General features: G+C 37.2%; 1 protein-coding gene across 3 annotated transcripts in view; it reads right to left on the bottom strand.

Moving 5' to 3' along the window:
* The window catches only part of gpat2 (glycerol-3-phosphate acyltransferase 2, mitochondrial), a 50,550-nt gene that overhangs the window by 3,753 nt on the left and 25,831 nt on the right, over window positions 1-20,966 (bottom strand). For all 3 annotated transcript variants that reach the window (XM_081348421.1, XM_081348422.1, XM_081348423.1), the window contains exons 6-18: window positions 20,684-20,818; window positions 20,030-20,129; window positions 17,030-17,163; window positions 14,476-14,575; window positions 10,489-10,674; window positions 9,452-9,550; window positions 7,291-7,373; window positions 5,942-6,060; window positions 5,757-5,827; window positions 4,760-5,024; window positions 3,523-3,665; window positions 3,042-3,119; window positions 1,366-1,491 (exon numbers count right to left, since the gene is read on the bottom strand). In XM_081348421.1, coding sequence (XP_081204547.1) covers window positions 1,366-1,491; window positions 3,042-3,119; window positions 3,523-3,665; window positions 4,760-5,024; window positions 5,757-5,827; window positions 5,942-6,060; window positions 7,291-7,373; window positions 9,452-9,550; window positions 10,489-10,674; window positions 14,476-14,575; window positions 17,030-17,163; window positions 20,030-20,129; window positions 20,684-20,818 — 1,639 coding nt within the window. The remainder of the gene's footprint in view (window positions 1-1,365; window positions 1,492-3,041; window positions 3,120-3,522; window positions 3,666-4,759; window positions 5,025-5,756; window positions 5,828-5,941; window positions 6,061-7,290; window positions 7,374-9,451; window positions 9,551-10,488; window positions 10,675-14,475; window positions 14,576-17,029; window positions 17,164-20,029; window positions 20,130-20,683; window positions 20,819-20,966) is intronic.

The raw sequence follows: 20,966 nt of genomic DNA, 5'->3' as shown, positions 1-20,966 counted from the left end.
ACACACACACACACACCAGCCACTTTAGGAGCTACTGTTCAACTGCTTGTTTAAGCAAATACCTAATCAGCCAATCACATGGCAGCAACTCGATGCATTTAGGCATGTACACATGATCAAGACGATCTGCTGAAGTTCAAACTGAGCATCAGAATGAGGAGGAAAAGTGACTTTGAATGTAGTATAGTTATTAGTGCCAGATGGGCTGGTCTGAGTATTTCAGAAACTGCTGATCTACTGGGATTTTCAGAAAACAATATGAAAGCGTGGATCCATATCCTGTCTCGTGTCAACGGTTCAGGCTGCTAGTGGTGTAATGGTGTGAGGGATATTTTCTTGGCACATATTGGGCATCTATTGTTGCTGACCATGTCCATCCCTTTATAACCAAAGTCATCATCTTCTGATGGCTACTTCCAGCAGGATAACATGCCATCTCACAAAGATCAAATCATCTCAGACTGTTTTCTTGAACATTACAATGAGTTCTCTACACTAAAACACCAGATCTAAATCCAGTAGTGCACCTTTGGGATGTGCTGGAACGGGAGATTCGCATCATGGATCTGCAGAAACTGTGATGATATCATGTCTATATGGACCAAAATCTCTGAAGAATGCTTCCAGCACCTTGTTGAATCTGTCACAAAGGTTTAAGGCAGTTCTGAAGGCAAAAGGGGGTCCAACACGGTACTAGCAAGGTGTACCTAATAAAGTGGCCGGTGAGAGTGTATATAAATATATAATATAATTAAAACATTTAAAATCCAAGTAAGTGTTCCTTAAAAAACAAAAACAAGTAGTCTCTCAGTTGTAGCTAGAGTGTCCCTCATTTAATGTAAGTATATGGGATTGTCTGTGTTATTGTGTTATTGCAAACACCACTTAAATAATCGTACAAAAGCTTTAACATGTAAATGGAAATGACCCCAAAATATCAATAAGGATAAGCTAAAACTCGAGGAAAGCCTAAACCTGTGTCCGAAATGTTTGGTTGAGGTTTTGATTTAACAGATGCCACCAATCCACAGCAGTTTATGCCATTGACACTCCCTTCCTGTTCTCTTTCTGCTGGATTCATCGCAGATACCAAGAAACAGCAATTTGCAGACAGAAGCACACTTCAAGGGCAGCAGAGTTGTCTGTCTTAGTTATTGGGTCTTAGTTAGTCTGTGTATGCATCTATAAATGATGAATGAGGTTTGCGTGTTAGTGTTTTTTAGTGGTTTTCATCTCACTAGAACTCTGGATCCAGAGTGAACAGAGATGATGTGACGTGAGTACTATGAATCTCAATATATGATTATTATAAACACAAAAATCCCACTAAATGTTCATTGATGATGGGTCTGTGGGTTTGTGTACCTTGTAAGAGTGTTTGTCTGGTTCCTCACAGTCTGAATCGCTGCTCTGGTCAGGGTTGTCTGAAGCAGCCCATGATAACACACCCTGCCTCTTCATGAAGTCACATGCTGGTGTATCCTTCTGAACCTGCACACACATAAAGTTCAAATATCTGAAGACACAAGTTGAAAAATGTTCAGTTTAGGGTTGAAATGACCTTTAACCATAGTAAACAAAAATAGCATTCATCTCTGTGGGGGTCTGTGAATCAGTCAGCTGAAAACTCTGGTGGCACTTGAAAATAAATAGGCACAGACTGAATGGTCAGTGTCAGAGATTAGATTGAGCCTGAGAGCTTGCTAGATGTCTGGGCAGTGGAGTGAAAACTGTATTTTTGGCCATGTCTCTGCGAATTTACAGTTTGTTGTTTTGACCTAAGCATTGAAAACTTGTGTGTGTGTGTGTGTATATATATATATATATATATATATAAAAAAGAACTCAAAAATTGAATTACCAATGAAATTTGGATTTGGATTTCAAGATTTGTCAAAAATAAGAAAAACAGAGTATATATGCTATAATTATATATATTATATATACACACACACACTTAAGCACTTAAAAAACCTTTTTTTAATCTTTTAAGTTCTATTACCATATTTTACAGTGCGAGTAGTAAAGTAGAGAAACAAGATACCAGTTAATTTGTGCTATAGTGTTTAAAAAAAAAAAAAGTTCAGTAAATGCAAATGCCTTATTAGTGGAAAATATATTAATCTTAAGTAATTACTGTGCGAAATTATTTTAATTTCAGCAACAATTTTGAGTGTGTATACACACACACAGACACACACACACACACACACACACACACACATACATATATATATATATAGTGTGTATGTGTATATATAATATATATAATTATAGCATATATACTCTGTTTTTCTTATTTTTGACAAATGTAAACATTTTTGTATGATTTTTAGGTAGGTCTAACAGGTCTAACATTTGTACAGATATTGAATAATCAATTAGTCTTCACTACATAAATAATAAATATAGATTAATCCTTATTAAAGCTACAAAGGTTATTCAGTGAACAGTGAGATATTTTCTCTTTGTATTTTGTTCTTTGATTAACATTAATGACAGACAGAAGCAGGTTTATTAGGCTGTGGCAACTTTAAGACCTGACGCACATGACCTGGATCTGACACACACACAAAGAGAACTCAATGCGGTGCTAGCACACTGTCTGAAGCAGCATTCTGTGCACACGTATCGGGTATTTGTTCAGAGAGCCTTTTTTGAGTTCTTTTTTTTTGCATATTGCACTTTAATGGTTTAATAGCACTTGATTGAATGATAGCATGATCATATACTGTAGTGCAACCAAAGGATGACAGAAAAAAGACGCTGCGTTAACTGTGTTAAATATTTTTACATATTTAGTAATACATTTGTATTAAATTGTACCATCTCTGTAGTTTATGATACAATGAATTTGTATTATATAATACCAAATTTCATACCAAATTTTTGTATATTCTATATTCTGTAGAATATTAAGATCGGCTGAACAAAAACCCACTTGGACTGAACACTGTTGAGGATTTTAAAAATGCTGCATGTGTGAAGACTAACTATGATCAGAGAATGAGAGCATTTGTTTGTTAATGCAGGTGTCTTACCTCCTCCATAACAAGAACCCCACAGCGCACCATGCTGTCCACTACATCAAGAGCAAAGCTGTGAGCGTTCTGACACGGCTGAGAGAGAGAGGCAGACAGATACGAGAGAGAGAGAGCGGATAGTAAGGAGAAATAATTAGTTGTGTAGTGTTCTTGTTCTTCTTGACATTTCACAGCCTTTACAAGTGTTTATTTGCTGATGTAAGTATAAAATGTGCCTGCAATAATTACACATTCTATTCCCGCCGCTGAAGAACCCTTGAACGGGAAACTCGATTTGAGAGACAACGAGAGAGAATAATAAAGCGAACAGATGGGGAGCAACTAATCGATTGGAAGAGCGAGAGAGACATTTGGAGACTGTTTGAAAAAAATAAATGGATTTTTTTTTTATTGACTGAAGAGCAAGGCAGCTGTATGAGTCACTACTTGCATCAACGTGATTATACATGTCATATGTGCGTGTTTGAGCGAGACTCACCGGTATGTACCCGGGAGATAGTAAATGTGTGAGTTGGAGGCTTTTCTCCGTCAGCTCCTCCTGACCCAGGACAACATCAAACTCCTGGTCTCCACCCCCTCCACAGCCTACAACCTCACTCAGCATGGCTGAGACAGCACACGCTTCACACAAACACACATGCCTTCAGGGTTAGCACTGTCAATAAACCCTGCTGAGTACAAACGTGACTCAACCCAAACACATCAACACCCTGAAGCGCCAGAACCATTCAAACTGGGAACGTGCCCCCTCAGAGTATTTTTTTTTTTTTTATCTTTTACTGTATCATTAAAGGAACAGTTGCACAAATATTGTTGGTAAAAAAAAAAAAGTGTATAAAACAGATTGGAGAAGATTAAAGTTTAAAGTTATCAAATGTTATTGGTTATTAAAATGCCAAAACTGCATAAAAGTTTTTTGGGTAGATTTTCTCATTAATAATAATCTTCGTTTGATTGATCGATACTTATAATCTCAAAATGATAAGATTATTCTAAATTACTTTTAAATTAAATTAAATCAATCAAGTGACAGTATATATAAGACATTTATAATGTTACAAAAGATTTGTATTTCAAATAAATGCAGCTCTTTTGCACTTTCTTTTCATCAAAAAATCCTGATAAATGTGTCACAGTTTCCACAAAAATAGTAACTACAAATGTAACAATTGTTTTCAACATTAATAATAAGAAATGTTTCTTGAGCAGCAAATCATCATATAAGAATGATTTCTGAAGGATCATGTGACACTGAAGACTGGAGTAATGATGCGGAAAATTCAGCTTTGCCATCATAGGAATAAATTACATTTAAAATAAATAGAAAACAGGAATTTTACATTGTACTAATATTTAACATTATTGTTTTTACTGTATTTTTGATCAAATAAATGCAGCCTTGGTGAGCATTAGAGACTTCAAAAATGTCAAAAAGGTTTGAATGGTAGTGTATGTGAAATGGGATAATAGATAGAATGCACCCAAATTAATTGGCATCGAATTAGGAAATCTGTATCAATATCAAGATTTGAACCCTGCTTGCAAATCAAAAACATGTCAATAGACTAACATGCCGTATACATAAAAACGACTACTTTAGTCATATCTTATCTTGCCAAGGTACAGTATACTAAATAAGTGTGCCACCGATTGCCCTTCAAAAGAAGATCGGTGCATGACGCCTGCCAACACCAACACCAACACACTCTGCCCACCTCCTACAGCCTCGTGTATGAAGACATGAGTGAGCAAATGGCAGTGCTGGCTCAGTGTGAGCAGAGACTCCGGGTCGGGCCGCGGTGCGATGATGGGTTCTCCAGTGGGCGGAGCTGCAGCCAGGAGCAGATACGGGCGGAGCAGAGAGAGCGCGTGATGAACCAGCCCGACCAGAGCGCCGCCGAAACCCACGTCTGTGTTTCTGAACAACACCTCCTCCAAAAGCCAACAGATGTCCCTGCACAGCACGGATACACGCACACCCTGAGAAAGAGGGAGAAGATTGTTATGATCATTAGCAAAATCATTCAAGCGAGCAGAATCATGTTTGACGCTTATATGAATCATCTACAACCGGTCGATGACTAATAAACCAATTAATGTACTATTGTAAAATAGTTCTGGCTCTTAGATGTTAATTGCTCGATCCAGCTATATCGGCAGAAATTAAAAATGTTTTATTTTATTGTATTTTTATTGTGTCTATAATATATATATATATATAATATGGAAAACAGACTTAAATTGTGATGAATACTACATCTGTTATATAAATAGCAAATTAACTAACAAATATTGATAATCTATTGTCAAAGATCAACAACATTATGTATATACTGTGTATATATTTAAACAATTTTGATTAGAAATAAATTGTTTTATTAAACAAATTAAGTAAAAAAAAAGCAAATTATATATATATATGTGTGTGTGTGTGTTTGTGTAATTTTCTTGATTTACTTAATTTGTTTAATAAAGCAATCTTTTTCTAACAATTTTTGAAATTCATAAACTAGCAACAGTAAGAAAAAAGTAAATCAGATACGTTGTGTAAATGTAAAAGTAATGCGTTACTTTATGCGTAACTTGGGGAAAAAAAAGTAATCCGATTACATAACTCCCGTTAATTGTAATGCGTTAACCCCAAACACTGTTAATAGTGATATATATACTTCATATGTGATGTGATGCCCAAGAGGAGTTTTTAAAACACACCCTGCGATGCTTGTGCAGCAGCAAACAGGACACCAGACTGGTAGACATGACGGCCATACTTGTAGTTGAAGCTAAAAAATAATAAAAAATAAGACACACACACAAACCTTAGCCTCATAAATAAAACACCAACTAAAGTGCAAGGGTTTGATCTTTGAGAGCTTGCGTGTGTCAAACAGACTCACAGTACATTAAATGAAGAGTCAGTGCGATAGTCTGCTGTCTGTCAGCGGGAGGCAGTTCAGGCATGACAGCGGGTGGGAGGAGCCAGGACACATCCTTCTGGTTGAAGATGGAGTCCATCCTGATGAAATAAACCACATTTCATTTTATTACAACATACTTTTGTTTAAAATATAGGGGTGTACATCCTTTCATTCTCTGAAATCCCACCATTCAATTTACATTACAGTCCTCCGCAAACCTCACGTGACTGCATCACAAGTTCACTGTTCTCACTTCCTAACGTTTACAACAAAAGGCTTTACAACAATACATTATTACCAGCTGTCAAAATGCAAATGTCGAGCCCTGCAGGGCTGAATCTTCACGATAAGGCCTCCCCTGCTGTGGATGTTCCGCTTTAAACGTATAACAGCGCCTGAGGCTCTTAGACGAGGGTGAAGAACAGATGAGAAGCTCTATGTAGATTTTCCAGGACATTCCAGCTCATTATGAGGAATAACTTCTCCCGAGAACCTGAGTTGCTTGCAATGAGTGCACTGCAGAAAACATTTTATGCACTTGGCTCTTGAGCTCTGCTTTGCTTGAGTCTCAGTGCTTTGCATCACATGAATAAATTATATTTTAATATATATTCAAATAGAAAACTTATTTCAAATTGTAATAATACTTGACAATATAACTGTTTTACTATACATTTGATCGAATAAATGTAACCTTGGTGAGCATTAGAGACTTCTTTCAAAAACATTACAAAATCTTACAAACTCCAAACTTTATAAATATTGCTTACATTTCTCAAGTAGTTGTTTAAACCAAGTGAACAGTCAGTGATAAATTACTCACAAATTACAAGGAATAGAACAAATAAAAACATAATACAAATATGCAAATGATATGCTAAATAAGTATTAGATAATTATATAATAGTCATTCAGCAGACTGAATCAGACCTCTAGAGCCACGTGCACAAAACGTTTGTGTTTTAAGCAACTCTAGTTACACAGGAAGTTCAAAGAAAGCGATACGTTGAACTGCTGAAGTGGACTGAAAGGTATCATTCATCATCCTCAACCAGAATCCTTACATCACTATTAGTTCTTCCTGTTATTTTTCTTGCTTTTTTGTCTTACCAATTTGGTACATCAGATAAATAAAGGTGAAGAAGAAGAACTGATGACTGACAAGAAAGACTACAGTGAAGGATGCAGGATGGTGAAGTGAAGTGAAATGCGTGAGCTCTTTCGTCTTTGACCATATGTGCAGACAGATGCTAGGTTGGCAAATAGGAAGAGATGGATGATAAGTGGATTCTGCCAATGAGACACAGGAACAGAGGGATTAAAGAGACCTGTTGTTCAGTATGACAGTCAATAGCAGTTCCTGTAGGGGGCGCCCTCCATCCACACGACACCTTCCACTCTCGCACATCTCCTGAGAAAGAGAGAGAGAGAGAGAGAGAGAGAGAACGAGTCTAAAAACTTTTCCACAGTGCCCATACATAAGCTTCAAAAATTGATTTGTCGCAATAAGTCTAAACTGGTTCTGATTCAAGACCCAGATTTTGGACATCAAATGGCAGTACTGTACGAAAAGTACTTAAAATCAAACATGGAATTGTATTAATATTACCACAAACTGAAAAGGTCCAACAATGTAGTTTTCAAAACAAAAAAAGGAACACAACAAAAGAAACAGTAGTGTATATCATCTCAATTCAATGCGTGAGTGCTGTTTGACATGTGGCCACGCACATGGGTATTCATGCTCTTAAGAATGCCCAAAATAGTTTATCTGTGCATTAGGTCTTGCAATGTGAATGCAGTCTAACCGCAGTCATTCAAGTTGTTAATATTGATCAAACAATAGTATTAGCGAGAAAACAAGAAACGTCTCACTGCTCTTTGGATGGATAACTTTAATTAAAAAAAATGATTCTCTGTCAAACAGCATCAAATCAGTATTATATCTAAGTAAACAACTTTTATACATTTAATTTGCATATTATTTGCAACAATTAAAGGTGCAGTCTGTAAGAATGACAACTAGTGGTCGAAATAGGTACTGCAGTCCAATTCAAAATATCGGAGATCGTCGTTTCTCCCGCCACCTGCTCCTCAGACTGGACGGCTCTCACACCGGTGGCCAGTTTGAGCACACGCAACAGGAACGAGCACAATGGACAATGAAAATTGGCAACGTGCAGTATCACAGACCAATTTTTTTTTTTTAAATAACTGGCTGTAAAAGTGTTTTTCAGAGAAACGAGTAGGTGAACTTAGCATGTTTCCTCAATACATGTATATGCAAACATATTATTGCATTTGTATGCTTTAGAACAGCGAAAAAGTTACATACAGCACATTTAATGGACAAATTGAAGCAATATTTAAACACACTACCATTCAAAGATCTGGAAGATTTTTTTTATATTTTTAATGCAAGGCTGCATTTTTTTTTTGCTGATTTGATATTCAAGAAACATTTCTTATGATCAATGTTGAAATTTATGCTTTATATTTTTGTGGAAATAAAAAAATGTTCAGGATTGTTTGATGAACAAACGTTAAAAGAACAGTATTTGTTTGAAACAGAAATATATATATATTTTTTTTATTAACATTTTTATTAATTGTACTAAAATGAAATAAATTGTACCAACCCTAAACTTCTGAATGTTACTGTAAGTATTTGAAGGTTATGTTCCATTGTTTTATTCAATTTGTCAACAAGTATATTGATATTTAACTTTTTAAAAGAGTGTGTTCAATAGTATATTAGCATATTATTTTCAATTCAATAGCCTATTTTGCTGTATATAAATTATTGGTATTGAGAATCATGAGATTATGAAGAAAAATGTCAATAGATATTTAATTTTAAATATTAGATATTAAATATTTACAAAAATTTTGGTATTGCGAATATACCCCAATATTACACATATTACCAAGCTCTGGATAAATTTGCGAATCTACAAATGGTTCTCCTCCTTTTCAAAGGAATAGTTCACTTCAAAATGAAAATTCTGTGATCATTTACTCACCCTCAATTTGTTTCAAACCTATATGAATTTCTTTCTTCTGCAGAAACACAAAGGAAGCTATTTTGAAGAATGTCAGTAACCAAACAGTTGATGGACAACATTGACTTCCATAGTAGGAAAAAAATAAATACTATGGAAGTCAATGGGGTTCATCAACTGTTTGGTTACTGACATTCTTCAAAATGTATTCTTATGTGTTCAGGGTGAGTAAATGATAACAGAATTTTCATTTAGAAGTAAAGTAATCCTTTAAGTCTATTAGACAATTTATTTTGATATACTTACTACGCATTATTATACGGCTTGCATTTTATTATTTGCATTTTGTTTTATTTCCCTGCTGTCACGAATACACCAGCCGAGAACCACTGCGCTAAGGCTCTGCATTTGTATGAAATGATTATATTTTATTTGCTGGTGTATACGGATGAGCAAGCGTGTGTAATTCCATGCGTGTGAGTCATACCTTCAGAGAGAAAGCCTGTGCAAAATGGATCCTAACACTTCCTCTGTGATCACCCTTCAGCAGGGAGACCACAAACCGCAGAGCAGACATCACGCTGGCCTAGAGAGCACACAAACAAATGAAAAAATACGCTGCCACTCACACACACGAGCTGAGGAAATGACTTGGATCTAATTCGAGAAAACTATTCTGATCTTCACGGCGCTCTAATGGTGAAGAGCCATTACAGGAGAAATGAATGGCTGAAATGGATGCACACAATAATATGGATTTCTCAGAGCCCTTTATCCCTCTCTTTCCCTCTAAATGTGAGACGAAAACACATCTCACAATCTGCATATTAAATATCATCAAATTAAAATGCAAAAAAACTGCGTCTGGTTTTATTTAACTGAATATTGCTGCTAATTAGTGTGTAATGAATCAGTTCACCTCAGGAATTACAAATACAAAACTGCATGACTGCAATTCCTGTGCAAACATTCTGTGTGGTTTATAGCACATTGCTATGTCATCCCAAACTCGTAAGACATTCGTTCATCTTCAGAACACAAATGAAGATCTTTTTAAAGAAATCTGAGAGCTTTCAGTCCCTCCATTGACAGTCTACGTAACTGCCACCTTCAAGGCCAAGAAAAGTAGTAACATCATGAAAGTAATCCATGTGACTCCAGTGGTTTAACCTCAATTTTATGAAGCGACGCGACGGCTTCGTTTTTGTGCAAAAAAAAACAATTTACCACTTTATTTACAAAATGTTAATCTCCAACGCACGTTCACGCAATAATATAGTGCATACCGACTGAGTAACATTAAAAGTTTATCACTTGAGTTAAAAGTTTAGTAAATCCTTCCCCAATTGGCCAATGATCATTATGCTTATGACCACCATTATCATGTTTGCCTCTGTCAGGAAAAATGTGTATCTACTTCTGTTTGTAATTTGTTTATTGGTTTGTTTAATAGCCCAGTGCACTGACGGTGACTGCCGGGTCATTATGGAATGGAGTGTGCATTGTTAATATTAAGGTCGTCACCTGTGGACGCATAAAGTGGCGTGGTAGGCAATCGTAGGAAACTCCCACAGGCACGATGCTAACATCAGGCACTAGACCGTCACTGATGGCCTGATGTACACGCGCCAGCCACTGCCCGCCGTGACCTCTGGCTGCGGTGATGCCCACGCTGAGAGCGGCGCCCTCTCGTAACAGCTCGCCAATGAACTGTGGAGTGGGACAAAAGAGGAGAAATGATGGATAAAAATGTTTGTGGGAAAGTAGAGAGGTTGGATAGTTGTATGTAAAAGAGATTTGAAGCAGAGAATAAATGAACTGCAATATCTGCAAAATCAGTCACATAAAAATGAATTGAAAGCCTGGTGTATGTTTGTGGAAAGTGTCTATATAGGAGAGGAGAGGAGAGGAGAGGAGAGGAGAGGAGAGGAGAGGAGAGGAGAGGAGAGGAGAGGAGAGGAGAGGAGAGGAGAGGAGAGGAGAGGAGAGGAGAGGAGAGGAGAGGAGAGGAGAGGAGAGGAGAGGAGAGGAGAGGAGAGGAGAGGAGAGGAGAGGAGAGGAGAGGAGAGGAGAGGAGAGGCAGATAAAATGAGCTATAGCAAGAGCGAAAGTGGCAAGCTGACAATTCTGTAGAATCAAATGGTGCTTTTCTAATGCTGGGACAAAGCATTATGACGATTGTGTCATATTTACTCACCCTTGCGTCCTTCTAAATGCATATGACTCACAGGGAGAAATTCTGGTGACGTTTTAGTGATGTTACATGCAGTGACCAAGGGCTATCCAGCTAGGCCATGAAGTTCAAGAAAGCACCATAGAAATGGTTTGTGTGACTCATTTGCTATATTCCTAGTAGTGTTCTGTCAGACTGAACATTAAGTCATTATAAAAATCTAGCTCTCATATCTTAATCGTGCTTGTGCATATTCAAACCATTTAAGTGTATTTTTTTTGTATTATTATAGTATTTATCCTCCTAAGAACCAGATTTGTTTTTACTTAATATGCAATATGCATGTAAACATGGCCATAAATGCCATTCCAATTCTATGCAATGCATCGACACACCATGTAATCTGCATATTAATGTGTTCTTGGGGCAACATGTAATTAAAAAAAGACTAATGTCAAAAGAATATTGATATCTAATTTATTTCCCTATTCACTTCTTGTGTCTCCAGAATCCCTGATAAAGATGCAGTAAGTTCTGGTGTCCTCTGCAGTGGACATGTATGAAATCGATGCCCTGTTTCGTATAAGAAAGTAATATTCTGATTTGAAACCCCATAACATTTTCCTGAGATGTTGATTTCTGACAAACAATTAGAAAATGAGTCTGATTTAAATGATAATTACAAAATATTATAATATTCCATGTGCGCTAAATTGTATCATTCAGTCATTTTTAAAGACCAAGGAGAGGGAGTTGTCATGGTTACACCTCCAAACATTTGGTATCTCTGCAAAGCCCTAAATGTGCTCTTTACATGAAATCGACATGCATGTTGTCAGAGAAATTTGCTAAAATATAAATGTCCTCTACAGAAGAAAAACTCCACTGCTGGGTCTCAGGATATTTAGAATAATTTTATATGTTCAGTTTTCATTTTAGTTTAAGCTTTTGTCATTTATGTGCTTTTGTCATTTTAATTTTTTTTGTCAAATATTTCTATTTAGCTTTAATTTATTTTAATTTTAGGGATTTTATTTCAGCTGTCATTGCAACACGTTTTCCAAGTTTGTTTTTCATTTAACATTTCCTCATTTTTTTTCATCTAAGCTTTATTTCAATTAACTTTAGTTTACATTTACAATAAAAAAAACTGATTTAAACTTGCTGTTTCAAGAAGTTTTACAACAGATTTGACGTCTGTGACATCCAAGTCATTGCTCCTTGTGTGCATCGAATATGTTTTAACTAAAATCACGATTGCACATTTCCCATACAGATGTGAGGGCGATGCATCAGTATGATGAATAGAGCTCACATCTGAGAGAAGAGAATGATGTATTACCCACCTTTAGATTTTATTTCCATATGTTAAAGACTCAATTAATCTTCGGACACATTCGTGTTCATCTGGCTGTTATTAGCATTTTGATTGTTGTCTTTAATATTTCAATTCCATTCTTCATTAATTCCAACTGCTCATTGTCAATTAAATTTATAGTTTATTTAAACCAAAAATAAAAATTCTGTAATCATTTACTCACCCTCAAGTCATTCCAAAATTATGACATTTAATGAAACCTAAGAGATTCCACCAAAACGCTGATGTTCCAATGAAGTGTCAAAGTTTTGGTAGAACGGACTTTCAAATGGAAGGATTAGAAATCTCTCAGATTTCATTAAAAATATCTAAATTTGTGTTTCAAAAATGAGTAAAAGTCTTATGGATTTGAAATGACACGAGGGTGAGTAGATTATGACAGAATTTTCATTTTTGGGGGGGTAAACTATCCCTTTAACAGCCCCTGCTCTCAGTCTGTTTTAATATGGGAAAGAACAGCATCAACACTGATTTTTTTTGTGATTCATGCAGTAAAGTACTTTATACAGGTTTTGAATTATATAAAGGTGAGTAAATGACAAAATGTTAATTTTTTGATGAACTATCCCTTTATCCCTTTATCTCTCTCGCTCTCTCTCTCACACACACACACACAAATCCTAAATCCATCTTGAGAAGCCTGATAAGCTCATATGCTATTCCAGGCATGACAGATTATTTCCTCTGTTCATTTACGCCAATCAGAAGTCGCACATATGCACATATCTAATCAAAGCCCTTCATATTAAACATATCAGCCCTTCTTTCAATCAAGATTCAAATGCAGTTTGTCAAATCCCGTTTAAACCCCAACAAACGTCCAAATTCTGGTAATGTTTCTTCTAAACTGCTAATAAGATGCTCCTCCAAAAAAATTCAGATAACAGTATGAAATCTTGAGGCCGAGGAGATTTATTATCCACCTCCAAGCATCAGCGAGGCAGAATAATGGGTTCAGCGACTCATGCAATCTCGCAGTGAAACATCTGCAGTCCGCAAGTGCCCCATTGTCATGGGAACCACTGTGCCCATCAAGGCCAGGTTACTAATGTATCCACACCCGCCCTGAAAACGTGGGTGACTGTCCGTCATGAGACTAAACCTGGTATCAATGGAATTTAAAAGCAGTGTGTCTGTGCAAACGTCTTAAAGGGAGAGTTCACCCAAAATCGAACTTTCTGTCATTAATTACTCACCCACGTGTCGTTCCAAACCCGTAAGACCTTCGTTCATCTTCGAAAAACAAATTAAGAGATTTTTGATTAAACACAAGAGGTTTCTGACCACACACAGGCAGCAATTTCATTGCAACTTTCAAGGCCCAGAAAGGTAATAAAAGACCTCGTTAAAATAGTCCATGTGACTCCAGTGGTTCAACCTTAATGTTATGAAGTGACGAGAATACTTTTTGTGTGCAAAAACCCTTCAAAATAATGACTTTATTCAAGAATCTCTTCTCTTGCACATCATTCTCCTACTCAGCTGAAGTAGTGTAAACAGTGCAGCGCTTCTGGGCTCTACGTCAGAACGGCGCCTCACTATTGGCTGACGCTGGTCACGTGACGTACGACACGTGTGTAATGCTGACACAGGAGCTAGCCAATAAGTATTCTCGTCACTTCATAACATTAAGGTTGAACCACTGCAGTTACATGGACTATTTTAATGATGTCTTTACTACCTTAATGGGACTTGAAAGTGGTAATTAAATTGCTGTCTATGGGTGGTTCAGAAACCTCTCGGATTTCACCCCCGGATTTTCAACCCCTCTTAATTTGTGTTCTGAAGATGAGCGAAGGTCTTACGGGTTTGGAATGACATGAGGGTGAGTAACTAATGACATCAATTTCATTTTGGGTGAACTAACCCTTTAAGCAAGAGTCTGTTTCGCTCGTCTTATCATGTGCTGAATCCGAGCAATTCAAACAGAACAGCAAACTCAGCCTTTGCGGGGGCTTACAGAGGTCATGACTGGAGAATAGAGGCTGTCCATCTCCACGTCTCGCTCTGAGCCAGTGCCTTCTGGGAGCAAGACGACACCCAGCCTCTGAAGGATGGACCTGAGAAGACAAAACGGTCTCAATTAACAGTGACTAATGGGACATTCCTTTAGGTTATTCAGCCAAATAAACATCAACATAGATGAGACTTCAAAGGGGCCACATAAAAGCACTTCCGTAGCACTATTTGTTTCCCCTGATGTCTACTTAAAGACAAGATCAGAATTAAGGGAGTCTCAATCCCATCCCTAGTTCAGTGGTAGGTGCAATGCAAAAGGGTTCAGCCATTTCTACTCACATTTATTACCAAAATAGTTAGAGAACTGCAATGTTTTCTGCCTAGAAATTTCCAGGATGCACCATGAAAAACTTCAAGGCTACTGATTATTGACTTACAGGAAATGTCATCATAACTTCAGAGCCTTTCAAGTCACAGGATGGGCAAACATGTATGAAGACAAACCTTCCTTTTATGTTTCTAATTATTGTTCACACGTCTGGCGTCAGGGAGGTTTTTTTATTTCATGTTTTTGAAAGACGTCTCTTATGTTCATGAAAGCTGCGTTCATGTTATCAATAATACAGTACAAACCAAAAAGTGAAATATTTCAATAACTTTTTTATTTTAAAATGTAATTTACGTGATGGTAAAGCTGAATTTTCAGCATCATTACTCTAGTCTTCAGTGTCACATGAGCCTTCAGAAATTATTCTTATATGCTGATTTGCTGCTTAAGAAACACTTTGCAATATTGTACTAATGTACCAATATCTTGTTTAACTGCTTTGTTCAATATAAAAAGGCAGAACAAGCACATATTTCATAATGGCACTCCATTAGATACTTTCTAACACCTACAACAAAGGTGTCATGCAGAGACGTTGATAAATACCAGCTACATTTTAACGCGCAACCCTCATAATCGTGTCGCCGGCAGATCGCAGGCAATTGAGTCATGAGTAGATTGTTGTTTAGTGGATAAGGTCCTTGCTAGTGCCTGAAATTGTGTTTACTGATTCATCCACGTAAAATGACCATTTTCCAATTTATTGTTAGGAATTAAGAATCCAGGAACCAACAAAATTCAAAAGGTCTGGGGAGTTTAGCACTGAGAATAGGGATGGAAATCACAAAGAAATCAACGATTCTTCATCCAACTCCAATTTCTCGTACTGGTTCTGATTCCTTAATGATTCCATTAACAATTCTAGGACTTGAACACCAACTCATTAGAACAATTCAAGCCAACAAGTATTTTTATTATTTCACCTCAGGCAGTCGTTCAGTCAGATTCAATTCAGATTAAGCTCACAACACCGCTAAAACTTAAATTTGGTAGCAGCACATCACCAACATTGAATGACAACTCAGGAAACACTGCCAGAGAATTTTAATGGAAAAGGGCCCAGGGCCCACTAGGGGGCCTCAGCAAACTTCAAATGGGGCTGCAAGAAGACTAATACCTTAACTTATTAATAATATTTTTAAATAATCTAACTAAAATATAAATTAAAAATGTTTTTTTTTTTTAAAAAAAAACGAGATGTAAACTGAAATCACATTTTCCCCCTTTATTGTTTCTATTCAAGAACATACAGTTATTGATACTTCCGGAATGACAACATTATTTGTGGCTAATTAAATATATAACTGTTCCCAGTTTGTCTGTATAAAGTTTGAAAACAAGCTGCTTTGAGCACCTGAAAATATCTTGTTTATATGGGAGGGGGCTTCAAATCAAAAAGGTTGAGAACATAATACATTTAACTCTTCTTTCAAAAGAGCAAGAAAAATCTTGTTTTGTTAGTTTGTTTTTTTCCCCCAGTGAATTTGTGGCACATTTGAAACTTGGACTTGGAAAAAGTGAAAAAGTGTGAACTGTTCAAGCTGCATTTTTACATTTGTATTCATGTGTGCTCCACATCCAGTGACAATCAATCAAGCATTGCACCTTAAGCTTGAAGCATATCATAAATACATTAACAATTACTGACAGGGCAATTTGTATAAACAGCTATTAAGTAATTATTGATGTAGCCTTGTAAACAAAGCACAGACTTCCCCATGGCTTGGAGTCGAAGTCTTCCGTTAACTGCAGGAGGAAACTATTTACCCCCACCACTCCCTCGCCGCGGTCGACTGCCGTTTCCAGCACTCTGTGTCATGATTCTTTAAGAATTGTATGTTTCATTACTTACCGAACCATTATGCCCTGTTAAATGCGAACAGGTGCTTCCGTTGGCTGTCTAACAGACTGAATAAGTGCACTGAACTTTAGAATCTGCTGCGCTTGCACCGAACTAGTACGAAACTAATGAACCAGAATGTTCTTTTTAACAATAGTACGGCTGACACAAACAGAGCGGATATGTACATTTACAATATTAGAGGGCAGGTAGGGAAGTAAGTAACCTTGCGAAAAGAACCTTTCTAAGCAAACTATGCATCTGTGGGTGCTACATGATGAGTGTATTGTGTTTTGAGCGAGTGTGAGTGTGTGTGCGCGCGTGTACCTTAGCCAGGTTTGTCGGACGTGGGCTGGATAAATGGTGTAGGGAACCCTCAAGTTGTGGCAGAAAAGAGTCAGACAAATGAGAGCATGATCGATGCCGCTCTGCCGAACACACACATAGACCAGCGGAGTTTTCTACAACACACACACAGACACGGACAAAATTAGAGGACACTTCAGTGCAGGGAGAAATAAAGTTCAGTGCTAAGTGCGCACTTGAAAATGAACCCGTAAATGAACTGTTTTTGTACTTCAGAAAATGGCACTCAGTTGTGTTTCTAGACCCTTTGTACCAACTGTGCTGATATTTTTTATTTAACAAGCATTGAGAGCCACGAGCACAGGTTAAAGGTCACAATAGCCCTATTACAACAAACAAAACCTTGTTCATCTTAACTCTGATCAAGTATTCTACCCATAATTTTATATATAGAGCCTACATGAAATCTCAAATGCATTTCTGCATTCTTATAGCCATTATTTGGAATAAATATACATTTACACAGAAATGAACAGTAAAAATGTAAATGTTTTTTTCCTCATTAATAAAGTTTTACCCCTAACTAAGAAACATTTTATTTAAAAGGGTTTCAAATCATCTACACTCACATGATATAGACGCATATCAGCCTAAAATATATATATTAATATAAAACAAGGCAACAATGCTGATAATGAATAGGATTTTGTATTATATGTACTGAATTCTTTCAAACTCTCTTTTTGTGGAGTTAAACTGAGTGGTGCAGAAATGTATCAGTGCTATTCAGGTGGGCGGCAACTGGCAAGTAGGTGAACAGGTGAGCTCAATACTTTCCGGAGTCATGCACATGGACTGAGGCCAAAAAGATGATTTCTGGCTGTGCTGTAGAATGCATGTTTAATTGGTTATAAAACCACAAGCTAGATGAGGTCTAATCGGTTCTCTGACGTTTTGTTTCATATTGCACTTGCACCATATGTAAGAATCACACAATCAAATGTAACAAAAAAGCTTTCAAAGTGTGCTTTTACTTCCATATAAAGGATTATCTGTGACCAAAAGCCTGAGGTGGAAAACCTGACTGCAATAAAAATAAATGTGTAAACAGGATAAATGGAGCAATAGCTTGAGAGAGGGAGAAAGAAAGAGAGGCACACACAAAAAGAGCATTTTGATATAGAGAGCAGCCTTCAGCTTCATATATTTAAATCGCAATATCATACAGTGAAATCGAGAATAACTGAGTTTTGGTCAGAAAAACACTGCAAATGTAAGAAAAAAAAAGACACTTGAGGAGAAATAGTGGTGAAAGAAGAAAAGCAGTAAAGACTAATGAGATATAGGAAGAATAAAAGCATGCAGTACATGAAGCACAGGATGCCTACAGGGAAGGAAAGCTGGTAATATGAGAGAATGGGGTGAAGAAATACAACATTTTGTAAAATGTAATAAAGAATCTGTGATTTGTTAATTCTCTTTCAACTTCTTTTTACTGACAGAAGTACAAAGAAAAAAACCCAATGTTTTCACTGACAAACTGTATTATATTTTGTAAATATGAACAAATTTTGATTTTGATGGCTGCAACACACTCCAAAAAATGTTTACCACAGTGTCACATCGCCTTTCCTTTTAATTACACAATTTAAATGTTTAGGAATTACTGTTTTCTGGTCATTTTTGCCAAATCTCGCCTGATATAAGACGTCTGCTCAACAGTCGGTGGTCATCGTTGTCAGATTCTCCTTTTCATGAGCCATACATTTTCAATAAGAGACAGATCTGGACTGCACGCAGGTCAGTCAAGCACATCCACTGTACAGTGTAGAGTTCATACGAAACCACTCTGTTGTAGCACATGCAGAATGAGACCTGGCACGGTCTTGCTTCCCAGGAAGGATGTCATCTTGAAGTCTCAGTACAATCCCAGTATAAGCCTCCACGTCAATGGTACCTTCACACATATTCAATGTCGTTTGCACTGATGCACCCCCATACCAAGACAGATGTTTGCTTTTGCACCAAAACAAACGGAAACATGGACTCATCTGACCACAGCACACTTTTCCAGTATCTTTTGGACCATCTGAGAAGAGCTCGGGCCCAGAGAACATCAGCGGCATCTCTGCATTGATCAGATGTGTAGCTTTCTCCTTGCGTAACAGAGATTCGAGTTGCATTTCTTGATGCAGCGACAGATTTGGCTAAGTATTCCAAAGTACTTCTGAGCACATGTGGCTATATTTAACAGAGCAGCATGAAGGTTTCTCATGCAGTGCAATCTGAGGGCTCAAAGGTCATGCACATCCAATGGAGGTTTCCTGCCTTGTCCTACACAGACTGAGATTTCTCTGGATTCCCTGAATCTTTCCACTATATGCAGCTAGATGCAGAAATACCAAACTACTTCGCAATCTCACAATCTCATGGTGGTGAGCCATGACACATCTTTGCTTACAAAGACTGAGATGCTCCATTTAGTGAAGTGAAGCAAAGTGACGTGACGTGAAGTGTCCTCTTCATATAAGCCATCCATGTTAGTGCAAGCATATTAGGAGCAGTGAGTAGTGGACACACACACACACTGCAAGCCGTGGACACACACACACCCGGAGCAGGGCACCAGTGCTCAAGGGCACCTCAGTCCTTTCCTGTCGGTATTGAGCATCGAAACCACAAGTCTGACTCTCTAACCATTAGGCCACGACCCTGCCGTATTATCGTTTTATACCCAAACACGATAGTCTCATTTATTACCAGTACAACTGCTAATTGTGGACCATTTAACTTTGCTTTTCTGTGATCTTTTCACTTTTATTTTGCCTCAGTCCTAACTTTTTTGGAGTGGGTTGCAGCCATCAAAATCAAAATTAGTTTTTATTTACAAAACACAGTTAAGTTGGCCGGTGAAAATTTTGGAAATCTTTATTTTTTATTTTTAGTGTTGTCTGTTTAATAAATGTTAAACAAAATGAACTTTTCTGGAATTGGGGTTGTAAAGGCTGTATATTTGATTACCAGTCGTGTGGCACGGTGTAAAGCTGCCAGCTGGTTGAGGTTGATCTGTACATTGCAGAACATTAAACTGAAGAACTTCAGCAGCATCCAGCTCACAATCCTAAAAGAGTTTGGGGAGACATCGACTAAAAAGATCAAAATATCTTAATAATAATCTGCAGAGGGACAGTTGACATGACATATCAAGCAGTGACAGCAGTTTCCTTAAGAATGTCAAGCTGCCCTTCATTAAAAGCTATAATAATTTAGTTCTTAGTAAATCATATAGGGCAGTTATGTAGCCTTCATGACCTCATTTTAATTAAAAGGCTACATGGAATATCTGAGCTTTTAAAAAGTCATGTCATACTGCAGAACCGAAAAAAAAGAAAAAACTTAAAGACGACTGAAATGCTGAAAAATACTTGTACAAATGAGTTCACATGGTCAATGTCCCAAGTTTGGTTATTTAATTAGTGACCAAGAAATGCATGGAGTGAAATATTTCTTCATTTGACAATTCCTTTAACTTTTCAAAATGCGACATACCAAGGGTTATTTTACATTTTTGTTACATTTTGAATGCTGAACAATCTATTCGTTTTTAGACTTGTTAATTTTTGTAAACAGAAGGATGAAAGTGATTTGCTTTAAGAATGAGAATTACGTTCAGACCTGAGTAGGCTGGGGGAGATGAAGGTCTGTGTAAGGGCCAGAAGTCTGCTTAAATAACCTCTGACCTTAGGCATCACCAGTTCCACCACCTTGGTCTCATCTGAGGAGCATGCTGTTTCCAGAGCCTGCCTCACCCTGGATAAAAACACACACAGAGTCACAGGACAACAGACCGCAGAGAAAACAAAGAGGATATTGTGTCATGGATCATCACATAAACACCACGCAACACACCGCTTATGCCTGCAGAGTGAAAAACACACCCATACTGTTTGGGAATATA

The sequence above is a fragment of the Scardinius erythrophthalmus genome, assembly GCF_964197995.2.
Source record: "Scardinius erythrophthalmus genome assembly, chromosome: 20".
NCBI classification, from domain to species: domain Eukaryota; kingdom Metazoa; phylum Chordata; class Actinopteri; order Cypriniformes; family Leuciscidae; genus Scardinius; species Scardinius erythrophthalmus.
The sequence above is the reverse complement of the archived record's forward strand: the minus strand, read 5'-3'. Positions and strand labels throughout refer to the sequence as shown.